At 40.6% G+C, this 18616-nt stretch overlaps 2 protein-coding genes across 13 annotated transcripts; both read right to left on the reverse strand.

Moving 5' to 3' along the window:
• Window positions 1–8008: 8008 nt before the first annotated feature.
• Window positions 8009–15179, reverse strand: LOC137102326 (uncharacterized). 10 transcript variants are annotated; one of them, XM_067481734.1, is made up of 11 exons: window positions 14498–15179; window positions 13976–14299; window positions 13599–13874; window positions 13308–13406; window positions 12699–12776; window positions 12182–12268; window positions 12084–12109; window positions 11916–11972; window positions 11421–11489; window positions 10412–11252; window positions 10161–10298 (listed from the first exon to the last, which is right to left on the reverse strand). In XM_067481734.1, exons 1-10 carry the CDS (start codon window positions 14556–14558, stop codon window positions 11172–11174), a joined length of 1158 nt encoding a protein of 385 aa, XP_067337835.1. In that variant the 5' UTR covers window positions 14559–15179; the 3' UTR covers window positions 10161–10298; window positions 10412–11171. The 10 variants fall into 10 exon arrangements, with proteins under 10 accessions (XP_067337841.1, XP_067337843.1, XP_067337839.1 ...); XM_067481733.1 differs by having other exon boundaries at window positions 12084–12268; window positions 13976–14296; XM_067481739.1 differs by lacking the exon at window positions 12182–12268.
• Window positions 15180–15270: 91 nt separating this feature from the next.
• On the reverse strand, window positions 15271–18283 carry LOC137102331 (uncharacterized). 3 transcript variants are annotated; one of them, XM_067481754.1, is made up of 7 exons: window positions 18144–18283; window positions 17724–18050; window positions 17372–17641; window positions 17240–17290; window positions 16970–17056; window positions 16843–16871; window positions 15271–16658 (listed from the first exon to the last, which is right to left on the reverse strand). In XM_067481754.1, the coding sequence occupies exons 1-7, from the start codon at window positions 18178–18180 to the stop codon at window positions 16575–16577; spliced, it is 885 nt and encodes a 294-aa protein (XP_067337855.1). In that variant the 5' UTR covers window positions 18181–18283; the 3' UTR covers window positions 15271–16574. The 3 variants fall into 3 exon arrangements, with proteins under 3 accessions (XP_067337855.1, XP_067337853.1, XP_067337854.1); XM_067481752.1 differs by having other exon boundaries at window positions 16843–16892; XM_067481753.1 differs by having other exon boundaries at window positions 16843–16892; window positions 17724–18047; window positions 18144–18272.
• Between the last annotated feature and the right edge of the window lie 333 nt (window positions 18284–18616).

Consider the following 18616-nt stretch of genomic DNA (forward strand, 5'->3'; position numbering starts at 1 on the left):
AGTAACATTACTGATATTAATACATTAGTTTGTTTCTGTCTGTTACTGATCAGTTTTCTTACCTGTAAACTGAAACTCTAGTATGAGGAGGAAAAGGGTTTGAATCCATCTGTGTTCAGCCATCGTGACTTTCTTCTCTCTGCTGTTTGCGTCCGCACTCGAGCTTCTTCTAGAGAAATGTTGTATCTACGCGACTTCCTATAATCAGTGAAGTGTCACTTCCTCATAATGACTTTTCATCGGCGTGTCACTTGTTCACGTGGAGACAGAACATGTCGTTTTTTAAGTCAGTAGTCCCGAGAAGGACACTGACATGTGGTCAATCAGAACTGGGAATCAAACCACCAACCCTGGAGTCCAGTCTTGCACATAAACACATTCATGATACAGGATGAAAAAAGTTCAAACTGTGACAGTTTAACGGTGCATTGGAGGTAATGACGTGTTAAATGTTGAGAAAACAAGAAGGAAACAAAGTTTAATGTGTGAAGACTTTTAGTTAAGACAAATATTTGTGATTTTTCATTCATGTTAAATAACGAGATGCTGATTAGAAAACACACAGGATTCAAGCTGACGTTTGACAGCACATGTGAACCAGCAGCTAAAGAATCAAACTCCTCATCCACCAATGTTTGACTCTTGATGCCAGTGATGTAAAAGAATGATAAGAAGATATTTGAATGATCTGACACTTGTTAGTTCCTCATTTTGTTTATGAAAAAAATTTTCTGATGTATTTTGTGAGAATGTGATTGAGATAAACATCAGAAACACAAATAGCTGAGACGTCACTGAGCGTCAGGCTGAACTGTCTTTAAATATGTGAAGGACGAGCGTCGAGCACCAAATGTCACTTCCTCAGACTGACTTGCACCTGTTTTTGTGCTCATCATGAACTGGAAGAAGATGAACTGAGTGTGAGCATCAAATCTTCCTGTGTTGTGTTGCACACATGTAGCAGGAAGTGTTGAACCCTTAAACACAGGGAAAGAGAGAGAGGGGAGCATGAAGAGACCAGCACTCTGCTTTAGAGAGCGTAGGACGAGCCCTCTACTGGAGCTCGGAGGTACTAGGCATCACTAGCAGATCCACGCACCATCAACACAAGATTATCTCAGAGATAATCTGCATCATCTGTTTTAGTTTATTCTTTATTGACAGTAAAATTACAACAATGACCAGTTTCTCTACAAGACTAAAAAATGCTGAATGTCGGACACGGTGATAACTGTGATCAGAACTTAATTAGTTTGAATAACTTTGTGATATTAAATATGAAGCATGTTACATTAGTTCTCAATAGAAACATAGATTCTGTTAAACACACCATCAAATTGAGTCGAATAAAAACTAAACTCCAGCAAACATGATAATACAAATGAAAGTAAAGAAAAACACTGATCTTCAATTTAAGATTAAATTTGAATATCGCTGCATGTTCTGAATTGTTGTGCACTTCAATAACATCCCACAATATCATAATAACTTAAAGGTTTTTATGTAAAACTAGATGAAGTGATGAACCAGCAGCAGTGAGTGATTCCTGTGGTGAGTTGATGTTGAAGTAGTTGATCAGTGGAGTCTGACAGAAGCAGAAGAGTCTCCAACATTTTCAAACTTCACTGTTCCTTCATCTTTATCTTCATCTTCATCTTCTGTGGAAAACAGCACAACACACTTGAGATTGTGAGTTTGAACTAATCAGTGGAGAAACACATAGCAGCTGCAGAGGAACAGGTGGAGTTCAGTGCCTTGCTCAAGGGAACTTCCCTGATGGTGATTGGAGCAGATGAGAGCGTCACTCATCCACTTTCCCAACACACACTGTCAGAGACAATGCAGGGATTCACACTCACAACGTTCCAACCACACACTGACCTGAACCACAGTCCCAACCAGGAAATACTGAAGAAACTGATGTTTGTAGACAGTTAAGAATAAAGAGCAGATATCACAAACTTCGATTTGTTCTCTGATAAAATCCATCTATGTTTTGTTCACTAAAAAGACAAAAGAGTCGACTTGAGCTTTAACAGTTTGTTGGATGTAAATGTTCAGTGAATGTTGTCACCTCTGGTTCTGGTCCAAATGTTGACTGTAACAACAGCAATGATCAGTGCTGCTAAAGCCACAGGGACAATAATGAGCCTCAACAAACCTGAAAAACATTAAAACACCAGTAAACACAAAGTTCTTTATCAGGAGAAAGAAACAATAAATGAAGAGCTGACATTTGGCTGAGATCTTCTGGTTCCACAAAGGTTTGTGTGTTTCTGTTGCTGTGTTTGAACAAATGTGAGGAACAAGTTCAAATGCTGATTTGTTAATGAGGGTCAATCAAATTCAACCTAAAGACACAAAGTGTTTATTATTACTGAGGGAGACTGAATAAGAGACTCTGTCCACCCACATCCTGCTGTCAAAGGGAGACACTTTAGAAACACATCTGTCAACTTCAGTCACTACCTGCAGGTTTTGTTCCTGTGTTTGTAGATGCTGTTGTAGCTGGTAATTCAGATTTTGGTGTTGTTGCTGTTATTGTGGTGTCAACTGGACAAATGAACAAACACCAGAAATGTGGCCAAAGTGATGGTTAAGAAGAAAACACATGTTCATCACCTGCAGTTATTAAATGATCATCAGCTCATAGTTTTCCTACCTGGCTTCTCTGTTGGAGGGTAAAGGGTGAAAGTAAACTGTTGGTTGGTGTCATCATCAGTCAGTTCACATGTAAAAGAGTTTGACTGATACAGTGAAGTCAGAAAATGAACAGTGTTGGTGCAGGAAGACTGTGACGTCAGTAAGTTTGAGTGGTTGTTTTTCACATCTTTACCATCATACAGCCACTTTACTGTGTAACTACAGTGTCCATATGTCCACACAGAACAGTTTAACGTCACCTTATCAGTGTCCTTATGTTGAGTCACTGGTTAAGATGGAGATAATGTGAGAAAGACAGAGAAACATGTATTTTATCAGTGTGATCATAAGTGTTGTTTCAGTTCATTATTTGATGTGAAAACATTAGGATGTAAATACTCACTGGTAACAACAGACACATCAACCTCAGAGTCTGAACCTTGTTGTCGTCCTGGTTTGTCAAACTGTCTGCAGCTGTAACGTCCAGCATCTTCATCTGTGACCTTCTTTATAACCAGAGAACAGTTCTCTGTAACACTCAGTCTGTGTGATTTAGATTTGGATTCTGTTTTAATCTTCCCACGATTAACCAGCTCCACTGCTGCTGTGTTTCCTGAACCACTGAATAACCAGGTAGTTCTGTCACAGTTATTCTGATGATTTATCATATTTTCAGAAGTCAGAGTGATGTCACCTCCACCTCTGATGAAGTAGGAAGCTCCTGACAAAACAACAGATAACAGAGATAATACAGATGTTAGGAATCTAGATAATGTCTCAGTCTGTCTCATGCTTGGTTTCCATGAGTCCACAGAAATCTCCAGAAATGTCAGATTTTTTACAACTAAACTGAAACAGCAAATACATTTGGCAGTAAATATATGACTTGATTAGTTTCTGTTTCTGAACAAATGGCAGCAGAGACACCAGGAGGTGATGGGGGTGGATGGTGGGTGTATGAAACCCACAGCTTTGACAGTATAGTCCATGGTTTACACACAGAGTCCTCTCAGTGGTTGGTTTGGGGACAGAATCACTTTAGTTAAGGTCAGAGGGAGTTTGTGGTTTTAGCTACATGAACTTATTGTGAAATGATTCTGCAGCTGAAACCAAACCACAACCTTTGTGCTGTGACCTCCTGAACATCATCATAACATGTTTAATAGAATCATCAGGAGGTGAAAGTCTTCCTGATGTGTTCAGTAGCAACATATTAACAACATGAATCATAAATGAACCAATGAGCAAACATAATCCAGCTGCAGTTCCTTTTCCTGCAGAACAAGCATATTTGCTGTTGCAGTTGATTTCACTATTTGTAGGAGACAGTGTTGTAACCATGTCCAAACCCAACAGTCACTTTGCCGGAAATCAAACTGTTTTCTATGTGTAATGAATCCTGAATGTAGGTGGAAAAGTAACATTACTGATATTAATACATTAGTTTGTTTCTGTCTGTTACTGATCAGTTTTCTTACCTGTAAACTGAAACTCTAGTATGAGGAGGAAAAGGGTTTGAATCCATCTGTGTTCAGCCATCGTTACTTTCTTCTCTCTTCTGTTTGCGTCCGCGCTCGAGCTTCTTCTAGAGAAATGTTGTATCTACGCGACTTCCTATAATTAGTGAAGCGTTACCTCATACTGACTTTTTATCGTTCATTTCTCTCTTGTGTCACTTGTTCATGTGGAGACAGAACATGTCGGTTTTTAAATCCGTCCATCTCATGTAGTCACGAGAAGGACACCGACATGTGGTTATTAAGAACTGGGAATCAAACCATCAACCCTGGAGTCCAGTCCTGAAAGTCCTCGTTCACCAGAATGTGTCAGTTTTGCTCACGATGCTTCCTGTTGATACTGTAGCAGGCAGCAAAAACAGAGATAAGATGATAGTTTACTGATTCCTCTTTGGGTCCACGAAGTCACTGTCCCTCTGTGAACTGAGGGGGAGGTGTTTAGGTGACAATGTAGCTGCTACAGCAGCAGAACTCTGAAGGCTCCAACCACAAACGATGACCAAATAACCACCACTGACTATTTAAATATTAGGTGGAGTTAGTGTAAGAGACAGTGCAACTTTAAAGAAGAGGAAGCTTCCACAGAGCTGTACCTCAGTGCAACACCACATGAGGCATCATTACCCAAACCAGCCAGAGACAAAAGCAGCATGTGGTAGGAAACAGGGTGACTAACAGATTGGGGAAACCAAATGAACCAGCTCTTAACATAAAAGAAACAGGAAGAAAAAGAACAGAACCTTAAGATGATTTTATATAGAAGGTTTATGGACAATATGGGGAACATTGGGAGAAATGGAGTTGACGACAACACAAAAGGTGGCCGTGCAGAGTTGATGAAGAAATCGACAGGATGACACAACTCGAGCGGTTTTTTGTTTCAACAAAACTCTAAACTAATTACGTGTGATGACCTGAACTTGGCACAAAGACGCAACAATATACAAATACATGGTATTACAGTGGTGCACAGAAAGATGGCGCCATAATGTAGGTAACAAGCTTTATTAAGTCTTCACCGCAACTGCTGGAAGGCATGAAAATACACCTTGAGAAGGTGCAATGGATCAGAGGTAACAGACTGTTAAAGTCCATTGTTGTTTGCTCTAAGCATAGAACCTCAGGCTGACTCAATAAGACACGACGGACAAATCAAAGGATTAATGGACGATGGGGGTGATACATCACAAAAATCATTATTTGCAGATGATGTGTTAGTATTTGCGGGTGACCCCTCCCAGCTGATACCACCTGAAATAGACAATTTCTCTAAGTATGGAGTCTTGTCAGGTTATATGATTATGGCAAATCAATAGCGATGACGATTGCAGGCAGATGCCCAGCAGAACTAAAGGAAGAACTCAATTTTAAATGTACAGATAAAGGCTTTAGGTACCTGGGTGCGAACTCCTAACACTCATCAGCCATATGATGCAAATGATGGGAAATTGATAAATGAAGTTTAGATAGACTGGTTAAGGTGAGCTTTTTACTCTGTAACAACAAGCAATAGGAATTAATATTCTATATATAATTAATAATCTGTTTCTTTTGCAGTCATTGTCCATTATGACGCCTGGCTCAGCTTGTACAATGCTTAACAAAATAAGAAGGCAAGAATTAAATTCAACACACGACTTTGACCCGAAAAATACAAGGGAGGGCTGAACTTGTCCAATCTAAGAAACTACTATTGGGCTGCCAAAATAAGAGCCACCATTTTGTTAACGATAAGGACTTAGTTTAGATGGATAAAAATAAAATACCGCTGTAATTGCTGCCTTTTGTGACTGGAACGGTGTTGAAGGGTCTTAATATTAACAATGAATGCATTAGGGGGCCATGAAATTATACCCAAAAAAAATTAAATAAACTGATTTTATGCCATTAACTAAGGACATAAAGTTTGAGAAGTGGACAAGCGAAGCCTGATGTTCATTGCTCAAATTTTCAAGGGTCAAGTTATAAAGCAATTTGAGCAACTTAAACGAGAATTCAATTTACCAATTAACCATGATTTTTTTTTTTAACAACGAATATCTGCGATTCAGGCATTATCTTACGACACATGAGGACCAATGAAGCTCGAGGAAATGTTCACGTCATTCACAGAGGAAGAGAAAAAGAAAGTGATGATCACCAAAATCTACAAGTCACTACAACTTAAATAGAAATACAGACAATAAAATGGAGGTCAAAGAAAAAAGTTAGTTGGATGCAAATGTCACCATTGTCCCACAAGGAGTGGGAGGAAACAACTGACAAACAGTCTAACACGGAGGGATGGTGGGAGATTTTACACATGTATTGTGGGACTGCCTCAAATTTTGGGAAAAGGTAAAAAGGGAAACACAAAGTATAGAGGATCACAGTGAGTTTGCGTTTAAAACGAGCAGTTCAGAGATCAGAGGCCACAGCAGTTTGACAGTGAATACGGGGAAGTATTGAGGAGAGAGTAGGAAGAAACCAGCACGCTGCTCCCTCAGTATTTAGAGAGGGAAGTAAGAACCCCCTAGTGGAGGTTTGAGGGACCAGACCTGTTATAATATTTCTTCTTTCCTGAATGGCAGTAAAATCAAAACAGTGACTAGTCGACCCAGCCCCCCCCCCCAAAAAAAAACCCTGAACATTTTGAATAACATTTTGTGATATCAAGTATGAAACATGTTACATTCGTTGTCAATATGACCATGTATCCTGCAAAACACACCATGAATTGCGTTCGGGTGTGGCACAATAGCCCCAGACTAAGGTTCAGCTAACAGACGTAAAAACAGTGTTACACAGACACATACTTCCTCACATGGGTGATGTTCTGCAGTGACCATCATTAAAACACACATTTCACAGTCGAGCGAACAAAGCCAGGTCATCTGTGGGAAAGAACATTTACCTATTACCCACACAAAAGGGGTCCCTGTAGTGTCGGCATCTACCTCCAAAGGACTGGACAAAGCGGCAGTTTTTGATGCCTTGGAAATGAGAACAGGCTGGAGACATTGTCTAGAAATAGAGACGATTTGGATCCGTGGAAGTGGACGCCCTGCCAGGATCCCTCCAAAGGCCCAGAGCTCATCGAGCGCAGGTTGCTCAATGAGAAAAAAGGAACCTTACATTCACAACTGAAGACGTGAAGGATTCATTGCAGTTGCTTAACAGCTCAAACACGTTAAAACCATGAGCAGTCATGGTTTCCGTGGCAGGACACCACAAAGACAGACACTTTGCAAAAAATGACATTGCAGCACAGCTGAAGTTGGCCAAACACCGGGTGTGATGCACAGCCACAGGAAGTGCTTGCTTGAGGCTTTTGCAGCTAAAGGTGGTTAAACAAAAACACTCAATGAAAGATCACGTTTGTGCTTTAGCAGCTTAGAAATAATGTTGTTATGCTTAAGTTTGGTGACGATCAGATCACATTTTATGACCAATTTGCGCAGAAAGGCAGGAAACAAGAATTGTCTCACCTTTCGTTCTGGTCCGTGTTTCGCCGAAAACAACAATAAATATGATTGATTTTAAACCCACAGACCCAATAAATGAGATGAAACCAAAGATGAAACATGGATTAAACTCAACAACAAAATAAGACAAGTTATTGAGCCTTAATAAGAAAAAAAGTGAAGAGCTGACATTTGGCTGTGGGTTGAAGAAACAAAAGGTTGTTTGTTCACTAATGTTCTCTAACAAACCTCTGAAGGCTTCACAGAACAGCTGGATTTATACTGAGACTAAATGACACACAGGTGGACTCTATTACTAATTAGGTGACTTCTGAACACAACTGGTTCCACTGGATTTTAGTTAGTGGTATCAGAGTAAAGGGGGCTGAGTACAAATGCAAACCACACTTTTCAGGTATTTAATGCACCACTATCACATAAAATCCCAATAAAATGCATTTAAATTTTCACACAAAATGTGGCAAAGTTCAAGGGGTATGAATACTTTTGCATGTATCCATTTACAAATACTTTAAATGCTCCTTATTAAATTCATCAGCCATAACAATTAGCAATATTATACAATTCACAAAGTTTCTACAATTTCTCAAAGATTATTAAAGCCAGACACATTCTACACTTCAGCAAATACATTAGTAACAATATTAAATTAAATAAACGTGTGCACTGAGTGACGACACTGAAGCAGAACGAGCTGCAATTTTATAAATAAACAATAATTTACAGCATTTCTTTCCCCGTCAGACTAAAAAGTTAAGTCCAGCAGTTGTTTCCAGGCTGCACAACTTAAGAAGAACAACCAGTCAAAATCTCAAGTTAGTCTCCAGATTCATTTTAAAAGATAATGAGACACAGCATCAGTGAGTGATTCCTGTGGTGAGTTGATGTTGAAGTAGCTGATCAGTGGAATCTGACAGAAGCAGAAGAGTCTCCAGCATTTTCATACTTCACTGTTCCTTCATCTTTATCTTTATCTTCATCAAGCTGTGGAAAACAGCTGGAGTTCAGTGCCTTGCTCAAGGGAACTTCCCTGATGGTGATTGGAGCAGATGAGAGCGTCACTCATCCACTTGTCAGAGACAATGCAGGGATTCACACTCACAACGTTCCAACCACACACTGACCTGAACCACAGTCCCAACCAGGAAACACTGAAGAAACTGATTAAAGTAGTGCAAATACTGCTTTGTTTTGTAAGGTCACTGAGTTTTTTACTCACGGTGTTTTTGTCCATCTGTGATTTCTTTCCTAAATGCAAAACATTCAAAAGTGAAAGTGAAAACCCGACATTATTTAAACTTCTCTTTGTTAAATGTTCATCAGTGACTGTTCTCACCTTTAGTTCTGGTCCAAATGTCGACTGCAACAACAATGATTATCAGTGTTAATAAACCCACAGAGACAATAATGAGCCTCAGCAAACCTGGAAAAACAAAAAGTTTAAAATCAAGGGAAAGGGCACAGGAGGTAGAGCGGTCGTGCATCTCACAGTTGTTGACCCCAACTTATTTGCTCCCAGTGAGCGTTGGCCCAGCTCCCCCCCTCAGTGTGTGAACTCTTCATCCTATACTCACCTGTTTGCTGAGGTCTCGATGGAAACCAATTCACTTTCCCAGTGAATCGATCAGTCACTTCACACGTGAACGAGTTTAACACTGATCCAGACGGGACGCGAGATTCCACAAGAGACACAGTGGTGTACCAGTAAGTCAACGATACCACCAAGTATTTGCTGTCTGTCTCCACATCTGTACCCTGACACAACCACTTCACTGTGTATCTGCGGCCTCCAAACGACGACACGGAGCAGTTTAATGTCACATTCTTATCGTCCATACGTTCTGTAACTGAAGATGTGAAGTGTCAGTGAGTTGCTCTGTTGTATTTTTCCACCACAGAGTTTTTATTAGATATTTGTTATTTGAAACTTTAAATTTTCAATTTTTTTTTCAAAAATATGAACTGTTTTCATCCTTTCACGTAACATCAGTGGTTTCCTTGCCTGAACCAAACTAGACACAGGACTCAGGAACCGAACTCAGGTCTCTGGCTTGAGAGTCCAGTGCTTTGTACTGTTTCATGTTTTAAATCAATACGTCCCATTGGAACATAATGGACAATTCATTACATTTGCCGCAAAAATTTAATTGCATTTGCAGTTTAGTTGTGTGGTAACGTATTTTTAGGGAGACAGGATTATCACCTTGCTTCTGACTATATATATATATATACAAACACACCCTGATGAAGACTACAGGCTGAAACACGGTGGTCACGTAACAATAAAGTTGTTCTAACAAAGCTGTCTGAGCTGAATTCATGATGTACAGCAAATACTCACTGGTGACAAGAGACAGATGAATCTGGGTGCTTTCCCTCCTTTTTCCCACTTGAAGAATCTGCTTGCAGGTGTAAAGACCAACATCTTCATCTGTGACCTTCTTTATAAGCAGAGAACACTTCTCTGTAACACTCAGTCTGTCTGGTTTGGATTTTGCTTCTTCAGAAATCGTCCCAAGTTTCACCAGCTTCACCTCTTTAGAAGATCCTAAAGCCTCATACAGCCAGTCAGTACTGTTGCATTTGTCCTGAGCAACTTTCACAGTCTCACAAGGCAAAGTGATGTCATGTCCACCGTTCACAAGGAAGTAGGAGAACTGTCCAAATACTGGGTCTGAGGAGATGAGAGGGAAATGTGAAAAAGATACAAACCTCAATTGGTTTGCAGCATTTCATTGAACTGAAATAATGGAATTAATAAAGATCGTAACACTGCCGTTTGCTCACCTGTGAACTGAAGCATCGGAATCACAAACAAAAGTGTTTGAATCCGTCCGATTTCAGCCATTTTTCTTCTCTCTCCGCTCTCTCTCTGACACAGATATTCACGATTGTGAAAAGTCCTATTTCCTATTACGGCTGGGATTCCACTTCCTCCCTGTAACTTCTGCATTTTTTCATTCTTTCTCTCGCGTTACGGAGGTGGAGTTTATCAGCTCTGAAGACACTGACTACAACACTTCAGCTAGAGTCATATTCACATATAAGTGACACTTTTTCAATATTCCAGCTACTGTAGGTACTGTAGGTAAAAGTGAACATATTTACCTACTGTAAGTACTTAAACTGAAGTACAAAAGTTAATGCTTGAAAAAAGGAATTAAAGTACAAAAATAAGGAAGTAAGGAATAAGCGATACAAAAGCTAAGTATTTTAAAATCACTTGATTTGATGCTGTTGACAACATGAATGTACGAGTTGAGTCCAGAGTTATTCGACAAACTCTCAAAGAGGTAAAACTCCTTTAAATCGTTTGCTTTTATTTCTGGTATTGTTCAAAATGGGAATCGCTTTAATGTTTTAGTACAAGCAGCCGCATGATTCAGGCTGAGGGCCCAAGTGCAGTGGGTCACCAGGATCCACGTGATTAGAATAGAAAAAACAGGTTTTTCACTGTATAACATGTAACGAGATGAAGACAGCTGGAGGACACTTGGATGGAAAAGACAACTTAATGTATGGACAGAAATGCAGTTTTGATAGTAGACTAGATGCTCCTGGGATTCACAGAGCTGTAGGTCACCGCATACCCTTCATCATCGTCGTCTTCTTCACCCTGATTCTGAACCTGGAAGGAAACAGCAGCACGTAAACCAACAGACTGTGAGTCAACATAACCTGACCTGCAGCTTTTCTCTGCTCATTAGATGATGAACATCATGACACATGTTGGTCTGAAGGTGGCGCTAGAGGAAAGCTAAGAAGTTCCCCATGTAGAACCAAGCAGACAGCTCACCTGGACTTTACTGTTGGTCTTCTTGGTGAAGCTGATGGAGGCGTAGGAAACTCCATCTTCAGGATCAGTCTACACAGTGAAGACAACACAGCAACGGATTCACATTTTAACCAACATCTCACAGGACAACATTTGTCTCAGGAATCACAGTGTGTCTCACACACCCTTGACTTTTAAGCACAAACCCAACTGGGTGGTGTTGTTCAGCACTAGGTGGTGTGAACCCAAAGTACAGGTTAAAAAAAATAAAAGTTAAAATAAAATGTTACACACAAACTTCCTTCCTGTTAAGTTCTGTATCTGTTGCTTTTGTACTGAGTCATTGCTTTAGGCATCAAGTATTGACCTGCCAGGAGTTTCTCTCCTACTCGACAGTGCGTCTCTTTGAGTGCACAGTCACACTTGCGCTGGGGTTTAATGGCGTAACTGGACTTTGCATCATTCAGTTTCAAACAGCGAGTGTCACTGTGGACAGTCTGTGGTTTGGGTTCTTACTGTGTCCTGGCCGGTTTCCGGACCAGACTGAGGCTCTGCGGGGTTCAAACTCAGACTCTGAAAAACACAAACACACAAAAATGAATGTTGTTTTTACAGTCAGTGATTTTTATTCCTTCAGCTTCAGAACAGCTGAAGAAGTGATTAACAATAGAACATTAAACTCACGTTTCCACTCATCTGTGTTTTCCTTCCTGAAAAGACAAAAGAAAGAAATGACTGTGACGCTACACTACTACAAATGTAGGTTATGTTATGAGTCTCACCTCTTATTTTCTTGTGTCTTTGGACCACAGCAGCACTTATGATGAGTCCAGCCAAACCCACAGCCACAACAATGAGCCACCACCAAACTAATGCAAACATAAACCACACAAAAACTGTTTTCTTGCCATCGTTTGTTTCCTTTAAAATGCTGCAGCTAACCAGGACTAAATTGTGTCTTTTGGTTTATTTTGTGCTAAAAAAACATCCCTTTCGCTATACTGTGTGTTATTCTGTGGGTTCAAAGAAATAGTGTGCTCATCCGTAGACATTTCTTTTTCCAGTTATGTCCAACATGAAGTTAATGGAATTGAAATGTAAGCAGCTTTTTAAAATAACATGGATGAAAATGAGCCTCAACGAGGTCAAAGTTGTTCCTTTTGCTGGTGATCTGAATCTTTTTCCATGCATGGAAATAAAAAGTCAGTGCATCCTTGAATCAAAATGAATTTATTGTTGAGACATTTCCCCCGAAATCAGAAACATGGACGGAGAGGACCGACAGACCGATGGACCCACCTGGCAGGTTTGTTGAAGCATCGCTGAGCTCTCCAGCTGCTGTGGCTGATTTGATGGGGCTTTCAGTTGTTCCTGTTGCTGTTTCAGACAAAAAAATCAACACAACTCGAGAAACTGTTCCAGTAGAATTACTCCCCATGCGCTTGTCTGCTAATATGAATCAAAGTTGGGTGCAAAAGTTTGCATCCTTTTATTTTGAAATGGCAAAAAAGAGTAAAAGAAAGAATTTAAGGTCAAAGTAGTACAAATGTTTCTTCATTAGAAATGAATTACAGTTATTATTTAGTAAAATATCACGGGGGATGCACTGTACCTGAAACCTGACACAATAGTAATGGACGTGTTTCAAAACTATTTTCTGAGGAAGGACATCAGTACTATAGCTAATGGTGCATTAAATATGTTAATTACATGTAATTTTTTTTGCTATTTTAAAACAAGAGGATGCAAATGTTTGGACCCGACTGTGCATCGACAGATCAAAGGACGCCTTCACTGTATCGGCTTTTTTTTTCTGCTTGCTTCTCTCACTTCCCTGTTTTAACATATCTCTCTTCTACTACCTGAAAAAAAATGTATATATCGATATAATCATGTTGTTGTTCATACTATCAAGGTTGTGATCATGGTCGACCTGCTTTTCCAGACCTCCTCCCCATGACATCATCTGAACTCCCAATGATGAGAAACTCCTCTGGGTGATGTCATCTGGAGGAGTTTTTCAGCCAGAAGCAGGGAAATATTTTAATAGAGGTCAGTGGGAAGTTTAAAAGCACTAATGTACATTTACACTCTAAACTAAAGCCAAAGAAAGCGCGTTGAAAATTGGTGAAGTTGCTCTTTAAATATGTCCTGTAAAAATATTTTTTGTCACTCAGCTCATCATCATGCTTTACTCACCCAAAAACTGCGATCTGAAGGGAAACTGCTGCTCTTTTCCACTGAAAGTATGTATTATTTCACAATGCAGTAACTCATTCTTTCGTGATGTGTAAATCGAGTGAGATTCCATAAACGACACCGTCTTGTAGCAGCTGAATTGTGATGTGTTTAAGTCTTTGTTATTTTCATCCACATGTTTGCCCTCATACAACCACTTCACTGTGAGTTTGCATTGTTTGTGTGTCCACACAGAGCAGTTTAACGTCACCTTGTTATCGTCCTTATGTTCAGTTACTGGTGAAGATGGAGACATTGTTAAAGACAAAAGGAGTAACATTGTCTTTTTCTTTTTAATAATAATTGTTGGAGTTCACTGAAAGCATGTAAATACTCACTGGTTACAACAAAAAGATCAAACAGAGCAACTTGATGTAGAATAAGCTCTTTGCAGCCGTAGAGACCAACATCCTCCAGTTTGACCTTCTTTATAACCAGAGAACAGTTCCCTGTGACACTCAGTCCGTCTGATTCAGAGTTGGCTTTTTCACCAACCCTCTCAGCTCCAAACTGCTCTACTGCTTTATTTTTTCTTGAAACACTGAGGTTCCAGATGATGTTGCTACATTTACCCTGATCCCCGTTCGCAACTGGACAAGGCAACGTGACTTCATGTCCAACTCTGACAAATACATAGGAGGTTTTATGTTCATCTGCTGCTGCTGAAAAGATGAAGAAGTTGGAGCAATAAAGTAGAAGACAGCTACGTCCCACCCTGTATGTGAATCTTTCCCAGAACCACTGAGCTCAGAATGTGCAACACTAACAACGTGCTCGGCTGCCTTCTTTACTTAAAGTCACATTTAGTGAAGTAAATAGCAAGAATATTATTCATAAAGCTATTATTTTAACAATCTTACCTGTAATCTGAAGCACCAGGCTCAGAAATAGACACATTTGAATCCGTCCGGGTTCAGCCATCGATCTTCAACGCAGTCTTCTTAAATGTAATGTATATTTGTACTTCCTGTGATCAGAGAAGCTTCACTTTCCTACTGTAACTTCTGCATTTAAAAAAAAAAAGATTCAGGTGGAGCACATCTGCTCGGTTAGTACTACACAGTGCACATCACGTCCACAGCTCTGTGATGCATTTGTGACGGTGAAACTGTGCATTGCTGCTCTTGGGTTTTTCTTTACGTGGTGCTCATTAGAAAACAGACAGCGTCCACAGGGAATCAAACTCCACCACCTCAAGCCGAATCATGTGCATCAAAACACAGAGCGACAGAGTGACACGGTTCCTCTTTCTGTCTCCGGGGACCGAGGGTGTGAAGGGTGACGAGGGTGGAGTTTTTAATGGCTAAAGATCAGCAGATAAATATGAGAAATGCTTGTTGCCCGCAGAGTTTTTTTTAGACAGAGACCTACTTTCATTTCATCGTTAGTCGACTGCAAAGCTCTGACTTTCAAAATAATGCACATAAAAGGAAAATTATAACACAGCTTTTGTCTCACGGAAGACTGAGACGTGGAAAAATCATTGGGACTGCAACATGTAACGCAACTTTGATTAGAAATTAAGAGGATTAAAACTGTAATTCAATCTACTCAAGTAAAGTACATATTGTCACACTTTCTATAGTGTATTTTAATTTTTGCAGGACCCGAAAAGGAGGAGACGGCAAGGGAAGGGGTTATAATTAAAGTTTATTTAAACAAAAGGAAACAGAACATCACTCCGTGAGGAGGACGGGAAAACTCACACTAATACTCACAACAAAAACTAAGTAAAACAGACCAAGAACTTAAAAGGCTGGGGAGAGAGGATTAACTAAATAATAACCACACCGGGAAGACAAGCGAACTAAGAAACTAGAATAATACAGAAAACCTAAACAACAAAACTACGCCGGAATAAACTGAAAACCAAACCTCAGACCAAAACTCAAGGAACAAGTGGGCACAAGAGGGCAAAGTCCAAAGGGGTAATCCACAGGTGTACAGGGGAAGCAGGAGAAGACAAAGTCCAAAGAGGTAGTTCACAACAAGAGATCTCTAGGGAAGCAGGGGAGACGATCTGGCAGTGAGCAGTGGGGAAAGCTGGGTATAAATAAACTGGGGAACAGGTGAAACCAATTAGAACAAAATGAGGAAGGTAAAGATACTGAAAAGACTCTAAGGAAGGGACACAGGAGGATCAACAAAATAAAAGCACAAAACAGGAAATCAATTTAAACAAAACTAGACCAAAACCAGGGACTGTGACACATATATGTGGAAACTGTACTTGTACTTTATTTTCCAGCATTGGCTGGTGCATGAATTGCAGTGTAATTAGTTTGATGTTTAGTTCAGTGTTTGTGTGAGAAGGTGAACAAGGGCCAAATTGTAAAGTAAATATAATCCGTTTACTATGACACACATCCAGAGGAGGGAGCTGTCCCATGATGTTTGAGGCCATGGCCCCTGTGTACCCAGAAGCTTAGCTGTGTCTTCGGCAGGAGCTTGTCCCTTCAGGGGTCACCACAGCGGGACACGTTCCACATGCTGATTTGGCCCGAGTTTTTACACCGATGCCCTTCCCGTCACAACCCTCCCCTTTTTTTAATCCGGGGGCCACACCTGGTGGGGTGGCATTCGAACTCACGGGCTTCTGACGTGCTGTAAACAAAACACTGTTTCCCGCAGTATTGGAGGTTGTATCAGATGTTTTCAAACTCTGAGTGCAGGTAAAGTTTGTTCTTCTTACTGAGCATTAGGGATCATCATCAAATGCAATAAAAACATGTTTTACTGTTGCTGATTTTGTGGTCAGACATGATAGAGGGAAGATGATTTCATTGTGAGCCAAAGCTGATTAAAGCTAAGCACAGATAAGATGGAAATTTATTTTAAAATGTGTTTTTATAAAACCAGTGAACTCGTGTAAAGTAAACAGTGATGAACCAGCAGCAGTGAGTGATTCCTGTGGTGAGTTGATGTTGAAGTAGTTGATCAGTGGAGTCTGACAGAAGCAGAAGAGTCTCCAACATTTTCATACTTCACTGTTCCTTCAACTTCATCTTCGTCACTATCAACCTGTGGAAAACAACACAGCACACTTGAGATTGTGAGTTTAAACTAATCAGTGGAGAAACACAAACCGAATTTTACCACAGTTAGCAGCAGGAAATACTACATGAAGTAAATATTAACAAACATTGCAAACACTGATTTGCTTTTTCAAATAATAAATGTGTAATTACTCCGTTTTTTTACTCACTGTGTTTTTGTCCATCGGTCTTTTGTTTCCTGGGAAGAAAAATGAGGCAACTTTGGGTTTAACAATAAAAGAAATCTTTACATTATTGAAACTTGTCATAAAATGTTCATCAGGTAAATCTTCTCACCTTTTGTTCTGGTCCATACGTCGACTACAACAACAATAATTATGAGTGTTGTCAAACCCACAGAGACAATAATGAGCCTCAGCAAAGCTGGAAAAACATCAACAATGTTTTGTAGCAGGTTAGTGTTTTGTTCCAAATCATGTCTGTTGTGGTCTCAACATTCAATGAAATAAAAATGTGTTGTAGAAAAAAAAAATACATTAAAAACATTTTGATCTAATGTTGGAACATTTTTGGAAATGTTTTTGAGTGATCGGCGTAGTTCTGTACCTGTGTTTGTGCCACTTCCAACACTTCTCACTGATGTTGCTTTTGTGTCCCCTGGTCAGAAGGACAAAAGCGCACTATAAGCACAAAGTCGGAGGGAATTGCTGTTTTAGACGCGGGGTCTCGATGTCTCACCTGAGGACTGAGGTGTGAAGGGAAACCGCTGCACTTTCCCCGTGGAATCATCGGTCACCACACACTTCAGCGTGTCCGCCCGCCGCGTGCGATTGTCGGGAAACTTCCTCAAAGTTACGGTGTCGGAGCAGTCGGTCTGTGATGTCTTCAAGCTGTCGTCTTCGTCCACCTCTTTACCGTCATACAGCCACTTGACTGTGTGTCTGCAGTGTCCATATGTGGACAGAGAGCAGTTTAAAGTCACAGTCTCCCCTTCAGTACGTTGGCTCACTGGTGATGGTGGAGAGGTGGTGTAAAAAGACAAGGAAACAACAGTAAGTGACGTCTTTCCACGAGGACAGCTACTACTCACCGGTCAGGACAGACAGATGGACGTAGACGTCTCCACCGGCTTGTTTTCCCGCTCGGATCTGTCTGCAGCCATACACGCCGACATCCTCCACCGTGACCCCGGCAATGAGCAGAGAACACGTCTCTGTAAGGCTCAGTCTGTCTCTCCGTTCAGAAATCTGCGTCTCGTCCACGCGTCCAGATAGAACCAGTGGGACTGTTTCGTTCCGTGCCGAATTGCTGAAGAGCCAGAACGTGGAGTCACATTTTCGCTTCGCGTTTTTACAAGGTAAAGTGACGTCACCTCCATCGCCGACACTCACGAAGGAAAACTGTCCCGTGACTGCTGCTGGAGGGACGAGACACGGACATGAAACATCAGTCAGAATGTGACGGGATCATTTTGGATTCAGCGGCATTCAGATGTTACACGTTGGCTCACCTGTAAGCTGAAGCATCGAAATCAGAAACAAAAACATTTTAATTCGAATCCGAATTCAACGTGTTCTCTCCACCGTCAGGCTTCATCTGGAGTCTCCAAGGATGATGATGATGATGATGATTTCCTGCGAAGGGGGACATTTCACTTCCCGTCACCGTAGCTTCTGCATTTTCCTTTGCCTCTTTTGTCAGTGTTGGCTTCAGCACATCGTCCTCTCGTTGCTCCAAAGTCTTTCATGGTGTTTACACAGCAGCGTGGCTCATTTGGGTTTTTGTTGCGGACAGTCCAACAATACTATAGATCATCACATAAAACTGTTTTTGACATGAGCATAGCTCCTGTCCTCACATACAGAATCTAACTATTAAAGGACAAGTTCCCATTTTTTCAAGTGTGTCTCATGGACACTGAGACAGGTCTTACTCCTGTTGTTGGTTCAAGTGTAACTCAGCAGAAAAATGCAAAGGGGGAAT

The sequence above is a fragment of the Channa argus genome, chromosome 17, assembly GCF_033026475.1.
Source record: "Channa argus isolate prfri chromosome 17, Channa argus male v1.0, whole genome shotgun sequence".
Taxonomy (NCBI): domain Eukaryota; kingdom Metazoa; phylum Chordata; class Actinopteri; order Anabantiformes; family Channidae; genus Channa; species Channa argus.

Coding starts and splice junctions, on each gene's coding strand:
- LOC137102331 (XM_067481752.1), bottom strand. CDS start 18,180: ATGTTTTTGTTTCTGATTTCGATGCTTCAGCTTACAG. Junction 17,291..17,371: donor CTTCACACCTCAGTCCTCAG/GTGAGACATCGA, acceptor CCTTCTGACCAG/GGGACACAAAAGCAACATCA. Junction 16,893..16,969: donor CGTATGGACCAGAACAAAAG/GTGAGAAGATTT, acceptor TTAAACCCAAAG/TTGCCTCATTTTTCTTCCCA.
- LOC137102326 (XM_067481732.1), bottom strand. CDS start 14,558: ATGGCTGAACCCGGACGGATTCAAATGTGTCTATTTCTGAGCCTGGTG. Junction 12,269..12,698: donor TGCTTCAACAAACCTGCCAG/GTGGGTCCATCG, acceptor TGTTTGCATTAG/TTTGGTGGTGGCTCATTGTT. Junction 11,490..11,915: donor CGGAAACCGGCCAGGACACA/GTAAGAACCCAA, acceptor TTCACTGTGTAG/ACTGATCCTGAAGATGGAGT.